Source organism: Antrostomus carolinensis, unplaced genomic scaffold, assembly GCF_000700745.2.
Source record: "Antrostomus carolinensis isolate BGI_N321 unplaced genomic scaffold, ASM70074v2 scaffold4115, whole genome shotgun sequence".
Taxonomy (NCBI): Eukaryota; Metazoa; Chordata; class Aves; order Caprimulgiformes; family Caprimulgidae; genus Antrostomus; species Antrostomus carolinensis.
In genome coordinates, this window is record NW_010318328.1 from 167,325 (window position 1) to 186,017 (window position 18,693).

Below are 18,693 nucleotides of genomic sequence, written 5' to 3' on the forward strand. Positions count from 1 at the left end.
TTAAACCAATGAGTTTTTTCCCTCCTGATGGTTCCTTAAATATTCCTCTGAGTGATGTATTTGTGGTTTTTTAAACAGATTGTGAAGGATGTTTGCATTTATGAGAAAACTGCATGGCAGGTACTGAAGGGAAAAAAGGATAAAAAGATAACACTTTTTCTCCCCCCCCTCTCCTATGTAGAGCTTTTTCTCTGATCCTCATACGCCACAAGCTAGGGTGTTTTTCCTTTCTTTCCTGCCTAACTTAGCTCCTTGTCTGGAAATGAAGCAACAAGACTCTACATACAGAATAACATTTTGACTTCCTAAGGAAATACCACTGAAACACTTAGTACTGTTTGATATCTCTCCTGGGAAAGCAAAACACATTTATTAAATCATGCATGCTAACTCCAAAAGCCAACAGAAGGAAATAACTGCTTTATTCTTTGCACCGAGGTTCTGTACAAACAGGTACTGTCACGGATTGGGATGCACTGATCCTTCTTTGCTTACGCAGCTGTGTAACACAGCATCCTTAACGGATAAAAATACCCTATTTTGCAATCTAACCTTCACGTTCCAATTCAGTCACATACTTGCACAAGTTACCTGCTGCCATGCGATTTTAAAAAAGGCTCTAATTTCAAATAAGTTTCAAATTTCCCTAGGCAATTATATGCTAATTTCTAGAATACACTTCACCTAATATTAGTATTGCATGATGATGAAACAGATGATCTTTATAAACACTTTTGTGCAACCAGAGAGGTTTTGTTCTGTTTATCTTATTTCTATAGAACAACAACATCGATTTGTGGCTGGGCTTTGAGAGATCTGCACACACATCCAGCACAACTGGCTTCAGCTGCCAGCTTCAAACTCTGATCTTACTGGTTTTCCAAAGTGGAACAGGAAAGGCCACATCACTCCTAGCAGGTATTATCAGTCACGCTTTCCAGCATGACTTGCCTTAGCTATGGCAACCCTCTGGACCCAAGGCAACCCTCAGATGAGTGTGCTGATTGCCATCAACAGACAGTCTCCTCTCCAAGGACTCACATGGAGCAGCCAAAAAGAAGGAACAGGATTATGAAAACCTTATGGCCACTGGGAATTTGAGATTTCAGAGGGATGTCATTTCTCCCACCTCCAGACACCTGCGCCCCCAACTATGTGGTTCTCCCAGATCCTACAGGAAGATGGAGACAGACACTAAGCCACAAGGAACAGCTAGCACAGATCGGCTGGACTGTGGGGCCAGAGAACCTGTAGTGCCAGATTAAATACGAGATTCTCAACTGCCTGAGAAGTTTGTTTCAACACTTCATATGATGAGTAGGAAGGTGCAAAAAATTCTCTTTCTCTTCTGCAGAGAGTGGAAGGAGGACATTAACGTTCAAATGTATAACAACACTCTTCACAGCAGTGTGAACTAATGCATTGCTGCAATTAAAAAATACATATCTTTTTTTTTTAGTACTTCCTTTTTTTCCACAGTTTCAGTATTGTCTCTTGCAGCATATTTTTTAATAAGTTATTTAGAATATTCCAGTACTAAATGCCACCATGACTGGGACCTTTCTAGTATCACAAAAAGGAGGTAGGTAGGACCAGCTGGACTAGAGCAGGAAAAGAAGTGGCACGTTTACTCCCTGCTTCCTTAGACACACTTATAAGATTCAGTTCCACACCTGTAATTTCCTACAGGACAATATAATATCTGAGGAATTATAGTCAGTGTTATGAGAGTTAGAGTTCAGATTTTAAATTGATAGCATGAATTCTAGCTTCACATACAGAAGTTCTTGAAAATTTTCCATCATCATAGGTGCACACACACAGAGCAAGAAACTACAGAAGTGACACTCCAGGCGTTACTAAAGAAGCAAATCCAAAATTACTTCATACTGACTTTAACAGATACAGATGGGGATTGAAATGAATATGACATCCTCACCACTTTTTTATTATACTAATAGCCTGTATATAATGACACACTTCCAAAAAATCTGGCAATGAAGATTCAGGACTTAATACTGATCAATTACATTTTTAATTCAAAACAGCAGCAAAAAACCCTCAACTATTCCCTTCATCTATCAGACTACAGAATGAGGAGGAAGGCACACATCCTGAGGTGAAATATTTAGTGGTGATGTATCTCATGCTTGCCAAAGCAAGTCAGTGTGCAAGACTGAGGTAAGAAGCCAACCATCTACAGTTGTTTTCTTCAGTAAAACTGCAACCCCTCAAGTCTTTGTTACAGTAAAAAGAAAAAAAAAAATCAAAGGAAGTAAAAGGTCCTCTGCTCTGTATAACTATATTTCTGATTTGACAGCTACAATTATAATCATTCAGATATCTATTTCCCACAAACTCTCCACAGCCATAACCTTTAGTGATTAATTATAAAGTTCCAGGAGCAATAGTACACAGACTAATTTCCTAAAACAATAAAAGACAGAATTTCTCATTTGGAGCTGAATGAAACACGAACAGGTTGTTATTCATGCCGAAATCTAGATGCAGAGTCATGTTGCAGCCATTACAGAAGCTATTAAACACAACCTCAAAACAAAGAAACTGTAGGTCTCTCTCCTAAAATAAAATGTTTTTCCCACTTATGAGGCTTCTGACTCCTTTGCTCTGTTTCTTTTTAGATCTTCTCAGTAAAAAAAAATAAAATAAAATATCAAAATTCAATTTTCTTTCTCATTTGGCATCCCCATTTTGTTTTTAATAGTCATTTAAACTGTAAGAGTCTAGAGCAAAACAAACATTTGGTAAAGGTTTCATGCACACAAAATTATCATGGTGTTCTCTCCACAGTGAACCCAAGTAACAAAATATCTATCAACTTCTAAACAAAATGCCCACTCTCCATTCCCTAACTCGGTCTCCAGTGAGTTTTCAGTAGGGAATACTTGATAATTTCTCAGTTATTTTGTATAGTGATAAGAATAATTAAGCTTTACATTCCTTTCATTTTGGTTTTCCTTTTTGACACATCCTGCTGTACCTGCTTAATGTAAATCTTTAAAAAATAATCCTTCAATAAAGAGAGAAGCCAAGCATTACAAAAATGATCCTAATGCTGGCATTGCAGATATTAAAAAGAGGGGAAATTGTGATTTTTAATGTGATTACCAGTGGTTCTTTTTGTTAAGGACTTAATTCTCTGTCTGCAAACAACACTGGCACTCCATCCAGCAGATCAGGCAATGAAAAGGGGAAAGAACTGAGAAAAGATCTTTGCTTAACTGACATCATATCCTTATCCTTGGGCCCCAGTGTAACTTCAGCTCAAGTCAGTGGGAATTTTTCCGAATATTCAAACTGGTATTGAGTCAGTTGTAGAACTCATTGAATTGCTAAATCACAGAGAACTTTCATTTAATATGCATATTCTTGACGTATTGTCAAAAGGCTGGTATGACAGTCCCCCATAAAACTTGTCAATGAGGTACCTAAAATAATAATAATATTGATGTACTGTAGATTCTCCCCATATGAAGTATACAGTTTTTGCCATATCAGGTAACACACCAAACCATGAACATCCAAATTAACAAGTTTTCGTACAGCAGCTTTTAAAAATCCTAATACTAACCCTACATCATTTAGGTATGAAGCTTCCTTGCTTTTCTGCAGGATTTCTATCTTCAGATATATTTCTTGGCATTCAGTGAAACTTTAGAATTCATTTTGAACTATACACAGACTATAAGAGTTACACAAACTAAATATGCTTTTTCAGTGCTTTTTTTCCCTGAATTCAATACGCACTAATTGATTAGGGTCTGCGAGGTGGATAAGAAATACATATCCTACATAATAAAAAGCTGGAGAAGGGTTTAATGCATGAATTAGAAGCCAGATTTCTTCAATACAGATGAGTACACAAAATTAGCAAAAGGCAATACCACTTTTGGAAAGACTGTTTTGTGCATAATTTGTCATGAATTCAAAGTTATTCCTTTAGAAAATGAGTCTAAGACCTCCCAGCTGCTGCTTTATTGGTCTAATAAATTACCATTTTGATGGTACAATGCATATACACTATACACCATCCAAGCAAGCAAACTGCTAGAGCGGCTTCGTCTTTTCGAGACGCATGTGTGAGTTCAGAGGCGTATGAATGCCGATGGGAGATCTGAATGCAATGAGGGATCAGACAACGTCTCTGTTCTTCAACTGATGATGAAAAAAAAGAATAAGGTTCCAAAACAGTAAAAATGTACTGTAGGATTGTTTGTGTCAAAAAAGTGAGTCCAAGTGAACCTGCCTTAATTGCAATAGGTATCTACAGTTTTCTGACACAAAACGGATCTATCATATTCTAGGTTCTCTACACTATCCAAGCAAAAATCTCTTCTATGCATCTAAAAACCCATTAGAATAAACAATGCAGATATCCTTTCCAAAGGACCCATTTCTGATTTAAACTGTGAACCCTGTTCTCGTGGAGCTGGGACTCAGGGAGCTTAGTTCAAGTTTACACTAATGGTTATAGTAGCACAGACTGAACACGTGGTCAGTGTCAGTGCCTTCTACCCAAGGTTATTCCAGCCAGGTAGCCCACAAGAAATGTTCATCAAGACTCTCCTTCATAGCTGCAGTTCGCAAACATTAATTCAAGGAAAGAATAAAATGCAGAAAAGCCAGAAATTTGGTGATTTAGTATTCCCTACTTTACCCTTCTCCAGTGCACTGTGGAACTCATAATGATTTCCAGCAACCTGATGTTTTGGAAACTTTCCATCATTTACAGGGAAACTCTAGACCTGCTGCATTATTGCCAATAGAGATGTCATTTGTTACTGCAAATATATTTAGGGAATAGTTTAAAATGTCTGTATTCTAACATAACAAAAACAATCCTTCACCAATATTTTTCCAAAAAATTAATGAAGGTGGTTGTTAGGAGGAAAACTGGAGGAACACTGGAAGAATAGGTACAGTAATTTTTATTTGACACCAGCAGAGCAAAGTTTGAAAAATAAAAAAGCACAAGAATTTGAGATAGATTTTTGATTTTGTCTCCCATGCACAAAACCAGGTGTTGAGAGCTCCCCCACAGCTCACACACACAGCATCACCTACCTGCATTAGAATTAAGCTCTTCATTTTCTGATTCTGTTCCATTTTGACTTCCACTTCCATGAAGGCTATTCATTGCCATAAGTTTCATTTTCTGTAACTTCATAGCCTCTGCCATGGCAGCTGCTGTCAGACCTGGAAAAATATAAATAAATACAATGCAATATCTCGCCATACAATGCAGCACTGAAAAACATGAAGAAGAAACCAATTCTTTTCAGTGAGAATAAGTCACACAAATTTAATACACGTTTTTAGTCCAGTTATGTAATGTTATTCTGAACACTACCTTTATTTTAAAGTTGAGTTATTGCAGTACACAATTCTAGATATTTTTAAAAAAATTCTTTCATATTTCTTTTTTTTTACATGTATAGCATAAAGAAATACAGGATTTTTTAAAAAATTCTTTCATTTTTTTTTTTACATGTATAGCATAAAGAAATACTAATGGTATCATTTTTATTATACTTTTAAATATCATTTCCTGTCACTTTGATCACTTTCTGCTTATTTCCAGCTACACTAGTAAGATACAATAAGCCTTGACTTCAACAGCTCAAAGCCAATTAACATGGAACAATCAATGCTGTACTACTATATTATATTAATATTATTTTGTCTTGCAGGAAAATACAGGGGATAAGGCCACGTAACCAAGAAGACCTCTAGAGGTGTAATTGTTAATTCATTCAGTTATGGATTAAATGGGTTTACTGCCTTCCTCCCAGTACAGTAGGACTTGCTTTTGTCATTTGCTATAAAGCAAGCTAAATGTTTTACATCAACTGTCTTAAAATTGACTGTGCAATAGTTCCCCAAAATCACTGAATTACGTTTACCAAAACACTCATGATTTTTTGTTGGTGGTGCATGTTGTATCAACCTACAAAGATATCATACATCAAAACAGAATTAAATAATCTGCTGTTACTGCAAAGTACTGCTTACTGAGAGATTAGATACTGATTAAAGTGAACTAATAATTTTCACATCCTATACTGCCACACATCCATAAATTAAAATACTTTATTTTAAAAGCTGCTATGAATTTGACATTTAGATTAGCTCTGCTGCTTCTATAATAGGCTACACAAAGTTCTCATTATTTTAATGTGACTTAAGTAATCAAGCAATCAATAGACTCCGACTGCATGGAGGAGGGACACGTATTATCACATATGGATACAGCAATTCCGTTAACTTCAGCGAAGAGATCCCTGATTAATACCAGTAAGTTGGAGATGACAGGTTACGAGATGGGAGCTCCACAAGGCCTCTTCGCTCCAGGCCATCTGTCCTCCTCCTTCCATCTTGCCCAAGAGCCTCTCAACAGTCACAGAAACAAACTGCAGTTACACACTCCTGTATTCCCAAAGCACCGACGCCAGATCTAACAAATATTACCTGCACTGCTCAGGCACTTGTTTCACTGTTCTGTCATTGATACGTGGAAAACTATTTATTTCCTTAGTGATGTACACTAAATACAAACATACAAAAATAAGTCCAGAAAATATCATCAACAATCTCGTCTTTTAGGTCATTTAATGCAGTCCTCATTTCACACAGATCACTGCACTGTAACAGTACTCACTTTTTATTTGAAAATAAATTCTTTTGGTAACACTCTTTAAAGTTCTTTTGCAAATGCTACAGGTTTTTTTATCAAATAGATATAAAATTCTGATGTTTAAACTCCTGTTTTTACAAACTGTCTGGCTGACATCATTCACACTTAATCCATCAAAGATACATCTTCAATGATAAAACTGTTCACACACTTTCTGGAGAAGATTAAAGAGTCTATAAACTTTTCCACTTTTTTCTAGGGAAAAGAAGTGGGATTACTCTTTGAGTGAGTTTCACATTATTTTCATAAAGTTCAAAAAACAAGCATCAGCACAAGTCTTCTGAGGAACTTACTGATTTCCAGGCACCGCTGTGATCTGCCTGCTTCCCTGCACTTTCCCTCCTTATCCCAACCAATTCCAAGCTTTGAGGTACAGCCATCACTAAAGCATCTTGAGAACTTGTACACACTCACAGTCTACTCTCTTCACTGGATACTTCTAATCCATTTGCAAAGAATTTATATTCATTTTAAAGGTTAGAAAAAATACAGAGTCTGAACATGGGAATTTTTTTATCATAAGATTTTATAATTTCTGTGTACCCAAACATGTAGAGATGAACCAATATCCCAGGAAGTATTTTCATCTGGGTCAGTATTTATACAGTTTCTTGATATCATGTGTCAGAAAACTTTCCTTAGTTTAAGTGTACAAAAGAGTAAGGAAATTATTCATAAGGAGATAAATAGGGAAAGGAAAATTATTTCAGTAAAATGTTCAGAGAAAAGACAAGACAAAAAATTATCCAGAGGACTCTATTAAAAGAAAACCACAAAACAAAACAAACCACCACAAACTTCTACTGAACACCTGTATCTGACAGATAATGAAGGCAGAAAGGGTACTGAGGAACAAACAGAAAAGAACAAACACAGTCCCAAAATCACCACAATGCCGCCTGCAGAAATGAAAGGTAATTATTGTCAGGCATTTCTGAGCTCCCTAACCAGACGCAGCTGCCATAAGGACAACAGCCAAAAAACAGTGATGTATCAGAAATCTATGCTGTGCCATCTGCCACACCAAAGTCACTCTCCTTCAGCATTAAAAGTTTAAAGAGTAAAGCACAGTCCTGATGTAGAAAGCACTGCAGCCTGGAGAGCCTGAGCAGTCAGGCAGAAACCTGAAGCAGATACAGCCAATACTGTCTCTAAGCTCAGTATCAGCAAAGTCTTTATACTCTCATCCACTTACTCCCCAGTCCATATGATTTCTTACTTGAATTGTGACAGCAGTAAAAGCCCCAGAACCTGACTGTACGAGGCACTTTAAAAACAGTGTACTAATTCTTCAGCATTTCTGAGAGCTCATAAAATGGAGGTTAAAGTAAATGGTTTCAGCAGTGAGGGTGTGCTACTGATTGAAATGATGGAAGAAAACGTACAGCAAATCACCCACTGGCATAATCTTCAATTAAGGCTACTCCACGGCTAACGTTACTGAAGCTACTATTTAATTTAACTATTAATAAAACTCCTTTCTATAATTGACTCAGCTCCTGCTAGCTGTGGCAAAGAGGGCTATTCTTCAACTGACTTATCTAAAGATCTACAAAGAACTGAAGAATCATTTCCATCCTCTCAGATGAATCATTATCAGCAGCAGAATCTCACTTAGAGTACCTCACTTTGAAAAATGTACTTGAAAACTGCTGTAATGTATACAGTTATCCCTCTACCTTCACCTTAAAAAAAAAAGGATCACTAGGAAAACCGACATGCTGGATTACATACTTCAAAGCTTCTGGTTTTTTCCCCCCTCTCAATTTACACTTTAAATTTCCCTTCTTTCAGTTATCTTCTGCCAGCTGCGATCAATCACTAAACACTCCGGAAATAAACTATGTACCGCTTATTATCAAGCACACACAACCTGTACAACACTAACAACAACAAGAAAAAAGCATGAATCTCATCACAGCTGCAATGATTTGTTTTCAAACGGTCGGCAGAGCTAGTCCTGCTCACAGTAGCCCACAACCCACCGGTCGCCTTGGCTGAAAGACAGCAGGTCCTTGAAGAGGATCTTTAAGAGAGAGACATCAGCACTAACGCAGAAATCTCAGAGCCACGTTCTGGGTCAGCTCTCTACACATGAATCCTGATTACAATTGTGTAACAGACTGCGATGGTGCGCGCTCAGGTACACCGTGCATATGGCAAAACAACCCACTGCCATCAGTAATCTTCGTCCCCTAACTTGGGTTTTAGCAGGAGGCTGTGAACTCTCCCTCTGACGAGTCTGCATAGCTCTGCTGTACAACACACCAACCGAGCCCTGAAAGAACCCCTCAAGGACACACAAACCAGCACACACAATGCTCAGGTTGCACTGTTCTGCAGTTCTATTCCCAGCCACAGATTTAACAGACCTAAGCACCAAACAGCTTTCAAATTCAGGTTTTTGATCCAAATTAGGACCATCCCCAGCTTACTCAACATGGCACACCACATTGCCCTGGGGAAGACCCAGGTGTTGGAGGTGGAATGGACCTGAATGTACTGTGAGGCTTGTTTGCTTCTGTGAGGGCTGGACCCACTGAGCATGTCCTCTGCTCCTAAAGCCAAAGGACCTGTAGTACCTGAGAGGGTGTGAAGACCAGAGCGGTTTCTCCATCCCTTGTCTGCATCCTACTAAAGTTAGCAGTTAATTGTTTACTCAAATATCCCCAACAAAGACAAGAAGACAACTGAAGATTATTCCCTTATCAAGTCCCAGGAATTAATTCAACAACAACAAAAAGCTTTTTTACTGCATGGCCCAAAGATCACAGCTCCAAGGTGGTTTGTGGTGTATCCCCCTCAGGAACAGGACCCCATCGCAGGGCAGTGCTGAACCCACCCCCACCTCCCTGAGCACGAGGCGACAAGGGGACAGTGTCTCTGGCCTCAAGTCAACATCACCATTTACTGATTAGCAAATACCTTCTTGAAGATGTAAGAAACCAAAACTCCATCACATTCCCACACTGAGGTTCCTAAGGTGCCTCACATCCAAAATCCTCCATGTTTAACTAACATCCAGTCACTGAAAATTGGATTTTGATGGTGAATACAAGGACTCTGAGCATTTTAAGGTGACCCTGAGTATCCGCTAATCTTGTTCTCTAGGTACAGCTATTTTTTTTCAGTTCTCTAATTAGTTAGGCTGTGCCCCTCCTTCGTATTAGTTTGAAAGCTTTTCTGTCAAAACTGTGAACAAGTAAATTAACTAAAGGAGAACTATGAGTAATCAAATCTTGAGGTTTGCAATTAATTAAATGAAACGGTGAGTCAGTGAACTGAAGAATGGTCTTATATTAAAACAAAACATTTAATTAAATTAACAGTCAACACATTGCAATTAATAATATTCAAAAGGAAAAATGAAAACCAGCTTAGCCTTGCCATATTATTTCAGTCTAACAGTCAAGCATTGTGCATCGGCTTGTTTGTTATTTGCATTCAAAGCTGCTATGGGTCAAGTATGATGTGTTAAAACAGGAATAATGAAACATCTGGTAGTATGAAATGTTAATATGAGATACCATATTGCAAACAGTGAAAACAATTCTGAAACATCCAATAAATTAGGCCTTGGAAGACTGAAAAGGCTATGCTTTCCTTCCCATTTTCTTCAATAAGGATATTAATAAAAATAAATATATATATAATGTACTATAAATATATGTAATGTACTTCATGCTTTCAGAATGCCTAAAGAATTTACTAATTAATTTAAACACAATAGAAAGTGGAGGCTTCTCTGTAGCTGAAATGAATCATCTTTATTAGTGAAACCAAATTCTTGAATAAGAACATTAAAATGACCGAAGTGTGAGAGCAGTTTGGAGACAGGTCCAAACACATTAATCTTATTGCAGATTTTTTTCCGTTTCTGCCAACTGACTCAACTAGAAACTGTAGGAAAATTTCAGCTCTAGTGCATGTTCTGTTTTCAATGGCTGCTCAAAGACATCCTGGCTACCATTTCAGAGAGGTCATAACAATCCATCAACGTGAAACATTTGAGAGACTTTAAGGAAAGAACTTTGAGTAATTGGCCACTGCAGGCAGAGGATGGGATTTCAGCGTAAGCACGAAGCTTTATCATGGGCTAAGTTGTGTGAGTCTTCACCCCAGGCCCTGGGAGGACGCTCTGGAGCTCAGACTGAAATCCATGCTGCATCCATTTGACATTGCCAAGCTGAAATGTAGTCAATAGCCAAGAAATGTATTACAACAGTTGACTTTCTTTCATGACCTGCAGCCACTCATTCTGATATTACAACCATATTTTAAAAATACGCTCTTCTCTCCCATTTTGCAACAGGAAAGCACCCCAAACAACAGCAAAAAATGATTTTGAGTAGAAAATTTGAAAGTATTTATGGAGTATTTCTCCCGCTACATGTTCAAAGTGAAAGAGAAAATAAAGACATTCTCTAAACATGTTCAGCTAATGAATGTGTTAATGAAACTTCAGAGACTACTGAAGATCATCCTTAACAAAACAATTCAGACAATAGTCAAAATTTTTTAATTTCAAGTTTAATTTTTAAACACCACCACTTTAAAATGTCAAAAAACTAAACTATGGAAAACAAACCTCATTGAGGGAGAAAAAACCCCAAACAAATACTGAGCATATTTGTCAGAAATTGTGAGAAATTAATCTTCAACAGAGAAGCTCCAGTCAGCTCGCTTCTGCAGTGAACTGTCACACAGCCTTTACTTGAGGGACCTTATTCTTTGCCTTTGCACGGCCCCTGAATATTCCCTACAAAGCTTCCACTTCTGCAGCAGACAGATAGGGACAGACCTACAGATAGGTCTCTTCATCATACAAGCTTGCTTTCTCCACAGGTCAATCGATTCTCTATCATCAACCAAGCAGATAGGCTGGGGAAAAAAACCAGCATGTGATAATGTAATTTAAAGACTTTGCCAAATGCTCAAGGGACCAGAATTAGGGTTGCACAAATGTTTCTGAATTTCTTACGGCTTGATTTTGCAATCCTAGTAATTTTCGTTTAACACTGTGTGCTTGCTCATCTTATTTTAGTTCTAAAATGTAATTTCATGCAAAAGTTCACATGAACATAAACAAGATTAAAACCTTTACACACCAAAACGTCCCTGTCAGTCCACAGAATCATTTACAGGTGTAACAGGTTGTCATTCTCTATTTCACACATATTTTGACAGTAGCAAAAGTCCTGATAATTACAGTTTGGGTGTTCACTTTATAATATGGTGAGATTTGCTTTCCAGATGCTTTCATCGCATATCTCCCTCTATTCTTTAGGCTTCCCACCCCAGTTATAACCTCTGTGTTTTGTATAGCCTAATCTTATCCTCCCTGATACCCATTTGAAAGACTGGAAACATTTTAAACATGAATATCTTCCATCAAGTCTCTGTACCTGAGGTATTTCACATCCTTGATCCATATGAAGATATGACAACCAAAGACCTGTCAGATTTCTTGTCTAAACCCAAAGGGCTCAGCTTGAAGTATACAGACATTTTAATACTGAATTTGTGCTTAAATCTATGTTAACATGAGCTTTCACGTTCAAGCTGATACATGGCAATATCCAACTACATATTTTACAGATGACTTCATATCCAAAAAAGTAGCCTGTATCTTATGTCAAACAAAATTGCAGCTTACCTTATTGGATTGAAACAGAAAAATCAGAACTACAAAGAGCACTGAGAGGGTTACATTATTTTTTTTCCCTTCATTGTACAGTGTGTCTCATGAGAATTGATTAATTTTGTGACATTTTCTGCTCTTTTTTACAATTTATGCCATAAGAACGATTTGTCAAGACTATAATGCGTAATACTTTTAGTATGCTGCACTACTGTGACCTTTACCTTCTTCTGTATATTTGATTGACTGACCACCCCACTTTTGATCTACAGGTTTCAGAAGATGGAAGCATACAGGAGACAGACGCATCAGCCATTGAATTATTGTTGAAAAGATCACAATTACTCTATACAGATAATTTGTAAGCTCTTCTGTACATACCTGATGCAATTTTAGTCACGTCGTTGAAAATTTTCAACATAAAATGAAAACTCTTACACTACCTGGTGTACTTAAAGAGTGTTTTCATACATCAAGAGAGTGACAAACTCATCCATTAGGACTCAGATTTCAGTAAGTTTAAGATAAGCTAAACTAATGCTCATAATCATCCAAATTCTTCAACTATCCACATAATGCTGTCATAGACTAAAGAGTACAATTATTTGAGATAAGGACTTGAAAAATTTAGAAAAAACAAAACAAAACAAAAACCAAACCAGAAACATGTTAAATTATCTTCCTGAGAACAACATACAAAAGAAATATTCAGAGGCCACAGGAAGGAATACAAAGGTGGTTATTAACAGCCTCAAACGGAAAACAGACCCTTGCCACAGGCCTCACAACCTGCAGAGCAGGAACGCACCTGGAACTGCAGCAATTCCTTTACTATCAGGACAAACAAGGACGCTGGCACCCACTGGCACCAAGCCAGCGCTGGGCACTGTCATCTAGTGACATCGCCTAGGTGGGCAATCTCAGATTTACTGCAGTCAAATTCAAAACAACCTGGACTGCCCAACAGCCTGGAAAGCTCACACCCAGTCAGGGCCTTGGATGCACTAACTGGGCTTAGGGGCCACCTTCTCCTGAGCTTCAGAGATCACTGCATTCGCTTCTGATTGCAGGATGCAGTTACTGATTTTAGAGTACATATGGATCCATGGGAACCTAAAATCATCTTATAAGCTGGGAAGGACTTTTCATAAGGGCAGTTAATGACAAAACAAGGGGAAATGGGTTTAAGCTGAAAGAGGGGAGGTTTAGATGAGATATTAGGAAGAAGTTCTTCACTGTGAGGGTGGTCAGACACTGGAACAAGTTGCCCAAGGAAGCTGTGGCTGCTCCTCCCTGGAAGTGTTCAAGGCCAGGTTGGATGAGGCTTTGAGCAACCTGGTCGAATGGAAGGTGTCCCTGCTGATGGCAGGGGGGTTGGGACTGGATGAGCTTTAAGGTGCCTTCCAACCCAAACCATTCTATGATTCTGTGAAATAGATTTCAACCTAATAGCCCTCATTCACCAGGGATATTCTATAACTTCTCTATAATCCTAGAAGCCTGTCATGGTGCATGTGCTGCCATATGAAATTAGAATGAACTGCTGTTATTTTTTCCTCCACATTTATTCTTTTACGATTAAATCAGTTTCTGTGTGTTTAAAGCACTTGTTTATAAGCAGTAACGATGGGGAAATTGCTGAAGTTTCTGGAGGTCCTTTCAGTTAAGTACCAAAAACTCTGAAAGCTTATCTGGAGTTGGCACAAATCTCTCGAGTTTGTAAAATTAATTGGGCTGGAAGGTCTTCTGAAAATAAGGATATCTCTGTGAGTGTTTTCAAGCTACTTCTCACTTGTGATTGGGAAACACCATACGATTTCTTTTTTCTTTAATCAGATGGCACAGCTCAGCTACGTCCCACCTGTCTTGCAGCACAATTTAAAAAATAGTATATTTTAAGGATTTTAAGTGAATACTGAGTTCCATAAGTTCATCATGCTGCAATATTTCAGATGAAACCTCAGGATACTGTCCAGAAGAGCACTGCTAGATTCCTACAATACTACCCTTGCCAGCTGCTGGTCACTTCAGCTGGACCTGCCTGACCAATGTTACGGGCTGGTGAGGATCGTGCTGCAGAGATCCCTTACCCAACCCCTCCTAGAAGCTGAAGTGTTAGAGGGGAGAAATGTTACTCCAGTTTTTCCTCAGATGTTTTCAATGAACTGAAACCAAGCAAATAATAATGTCACATTCTTACTCACCGAGCTACACACAGCAGCTGTGAGCTCCCTCTTTACTTACGATGGCAACTGCACCACAGGAAGGTTGCTTGTAAATGCACAACAGAAACTCTGTGAACAACAAAATGCTCTCCGCTATGGTTCGAGCTGGCTTGAAGGAGGGAAAACAATTTGTATTCATCAAACTCAAAACTAGCTTAACTTGCAAGTGTAGATGAAGTCCTCAGCCAAGGATACAATTCTGCCTTCCTCAGAGGCACTGCAATCCCCTGGTTTTGCAGCAATCCCTCTGCAATCAATTTAAAATCAGTGGGATTGTTTGCAAAGGTTACAATCTTCTTATTAAAATTACTGGGAATAGACCATCAGTTGGGGTGGTGACCAGTGCTGGCTCAGATGGTAAAATTTAAGCCAGGCTCCTCTGCTTACATGACTTTGTAGAATCGTCCCCTACATGGTATTTCTTCCACATAAGTAATTTTTCAAGACCTTTGCCACAATAGAAACTGAATACTACAGTAACACAGCTACCACTGCTCTTAGAGACTTAAAGCTGAGAAATTTGTGTCCAGTTCATAAAACCCACAAAAATAGTGTGCTTACTTGAAGCACAGGAACCTAAGCAATGAACAGAGGGAGCCCACGCACTCCTCTCCAAACAGCACTGAATTAACCCAACCTTAAAAGCTGCATCCCTTAAGAACGTAAATTCACAAAATATTCTTCTGATATTTATCATCACATTCCAAATCTGGCTGTTGAATGAAAGCAAAATATTAGCGCTTCAAGATCATCTGAAATACCACAGGTTATTCACAGTGAAAAGTATTTTGGGATGGTATTAGGATAGACTAGTAAAGCAGCAATGTCTGTGGCAAGGAAGGAAAACAGTTCAGTGAAAATTCAGGAAATCAGTCAGACAGGCTCCAAGCCGATCTCCAGTTTTAAGGCAGAACCTTCCAATTACTATCAATTTTACAAAAGATGTAGAACATAGTGCAGAAACATGGCTTAAATTTTCTTGGAATATCCAATTCATAATTTTCTCAAGTTGTTCAATGTAAAATGAAGTAACGCATGGGGAGCAAGGACCAGACTCTAGGTCTCTACCTCCTCCAGTGAAGACTCCACCTACTGCTACGTTACGATCTCTTTATACACTTTTGGCATAACAAAACCTGTCAGGTTTGGTTTTCTTTTTTAATTCAGGGAGTGGAAAAACACATCCATCCCAAACAGTTATAACCTGACACTTCACACAGTCATCAGGAACGTAAGCTTTTGCCACAAAGTCCCTTTCACAGTACTGATTATTTTAAGTAAGATTCTGTGGTGAGCTGGCATTGGCAGTGTGTCACAACATATATATGCCATGCATTTCTTCTTTCTAAGAAGAAAATGAGATTTTTAGATCAATTTATTATTTCAGCAGGCTTTGGACAGCAATCCCACTGGTTGTACTTGGGAAAGGAGAAGCTTTTGTGCAGCCTTCCAGGAAATTTCTGTGAGGCAAGAACCACCAGGTCAGGCAGCAGATGCTGCCCAAACACTTCCTCAGGTCTGAGCTGCTGCTTTGGGCACCTTCTGCAAACAGGTGATGGATATGTGAATTTCTAATACTGCAACGAAAAAAAGAGGAGGAATCCCACAGGCTGGAGAAACCAGATGTAACTCTGGCTATGTTCAGACCACAGGTAAAGAGTCACAGAGACCTGTACTTTTCTCTGGGGCATAAATTAATGACTATTGATCACTCCACCAGAGAGGGTATGGAACATGCCTACAGAGCAGCGTGTACCTTAGCTTCTTCTATTTTCATTTTTAACTTGTGATTGTTCTGATCCCCCTGTTTTTAAGTTACTTTCATATAGTTTTTGTTGAAGATTATTCATGAACATTTACTTACACAAATAACATAGGAGACAAATAATTTAGTCCGAACAGTTAGTATCTTTGTTTATGAAGTTCTGTCAGAATAGCTATTTCCACTTTATGCTATGCAAGGTAAAGAACATTTTTCAGAGCTGAGACATTGACTGGAAGCTTATTTTACTGTTCCAGGTGGTGAATAAAAATATCACGTAGAAAATGAGCTACACCATTTTTAAAATCTTAGAGGATGTGTCTCTGCTCATTGGTCAAGCTGAATTAACTTGCAGCCTCCAAGCAGAATGCAGGCTCAAGAAGGAGAGGAATAATTTAGTCACTGAACTGAAACACTCAGTAATCTAAAATTATGCAGATATTCTCTTTGCCCTTGCAAATCTTTCAAGATAAACTCTACTGATCTTTATTCCTGAGTTTGCATCAGTACAGCGGCTTCATTTCTTCTAAAACTATGGCAACAAACATTTTTAGTTTAGGTTCTGTGCAACTATTTCAGTAGTCAAAGTACATTCAGATCTTAAAATAGATTCTCAGATATTTTTAACTCAAACTAATTACATTTCTTTTAAAAATAAGAAGATATTCAATATAAATGATGTCCAAGATGTACTGAAGATTTTTTTCGCCAATTCAGAAAAATACTACAGATATCTATCTATTCATCTTGCTTTTCCAGAATTCTACATTATTTAAGTAACCTTGCAAGCATTCCCTTTAAAATTATTCTACTCTGCAGTCCTCATCCTCAGACATGTCTCAATAGTAATATTGTACTTTTTGCAGCTATTTTTTTAGAGCTGAGAGGTCTAAATCTACTTTAAGGCTTTTTCCCAGGCTGATAGGTTGAGTATTATATATTATTATGAACTTATCTAGCTAATATTCCAATGTGTTTCCAGTAAGCATTTAACTCTGGTTTTGGAAGTTTAATATGCAATACATCTGTCAATTTAATGGTTTATTAAAAAGACACATTCTGGTTCTTCTATAGATACTGTTTTTAAATAAATCTTTTCAGTATTTATCTGCTATATCCTTTAATGGAGATTTCCCTAACAGTGGCACTACACTGATAAGAGTAGGTTTAATAGGATAGTTATTGTGCATTAATTATTAATTGATCAGTTCACTATGTTAAATATAAATCTTAACTGTAATTTTATTCCTCTGTATAGTTTTAGGAACCAGTATGTATTTATGAAAGACGTACTCACTTCAGCTGAGAAGTGAATGTGAGACAGTTAGGCTGTCCTCATGTGTAGGAACTTATAGATGACCAAGAAACACCTTTATAATTCTGTTCAGGAAATAAAGGATGCAATATCCACAATCCCATCTGTCCTTATTTCTTTCAAAAAGCCACTAAACTGCTCATACTTGAGAAGAAAATTAACCTTTTTACTGATTAATCACTAGGCAGCTTTGACTGGTGAAGAGAAAATCGTATTACAAATGAACAGCTACCTGTTATCAAATTACAAGGCGTTTTCATCAAAGGACCAAAAAATGCAGCACATTGACCAGTTAACGTGTTTCCACTGACCTGGGGGGATTTTTTCCAGTTAACAGCTTCTGAAGAATGCCTCCTTTTGATTCTTGTCTCTGACACAAAAATGATTGTCCCATTTAACCACTGTTCTATCACATACATCAGAGAATCCTATTTACTCACACACTACTGGAACATTAAAACACAATAGTGTGACTGTCTCTGGAAGAAAATTTTAAAGATTGACTTTTTTTTTTCTTTTTCGTAAAAAAGGGAGTGAGATCAAAAGCTAACTTTAATAGATGTTTGACTAAGGTCATACTCCTAGGAAATGGAACACTGAAGATGAAAGAGAACAAATAGATTTGGCTTTTGATCTCAGCCAAATGCATTTGGCATTGTTTAGCTTTTATAAAATACTTCAACTTTAGGCCGCATCGTGACTAAAATGAATTGGTTGAAGTCCTGAGGTTTTAATAGTTCAGTAAGATTTTAACATGTATCAACATTTGGAAAAACTTCTTTCTTAAGTATTTGGCTAGATTGTTTTCTTACTAGAATGAAGTCAGGCCTGGCTATTGTTGCTAATGCTAGATATGTATAAACAACCTTCGGAATGTATTTTCCTAATCACAGGCACATTTAAGAGTTATTAACCACTAGTGCTATTAAATGAGGACCAGTAGTATTCCTAGCAAGAAATTTTAGGGGAAAGTTCACAGCACTGAGAAAAGGTATTGGAATGATTCAAATTAAACAAATAACTGTGGCCCTAGGA

At 37.7% G+C, this 18,693-nt stretch overlaps 1 protein-coding gene across 1 annotated transcript in view; it reads right to left on the bottom strand.

Annotated features, from left to right (window-relative positions):
* Positions 1 to 18,693, bottom strand: part of DACH2 (dachshund family transcription factor 2) — a 137,483-nt gene that overhangs the window by 87,408 nt on the left and 31,382 nt on the right. Inside the window, exon 2 of the mRNA XM_029085162.1 lies at positions 5,086 to 5,217. Coding sequence (XP_028940995.1) covers positions 5,086 to 5,200 — 115 coding nt within the window. The 5' untranslated portion in view covers positions 5,201 to 5,217. The remainder of the gene's footprint in view (positions 1 to 5,085; positions 5,218 to 18,693) is intronic.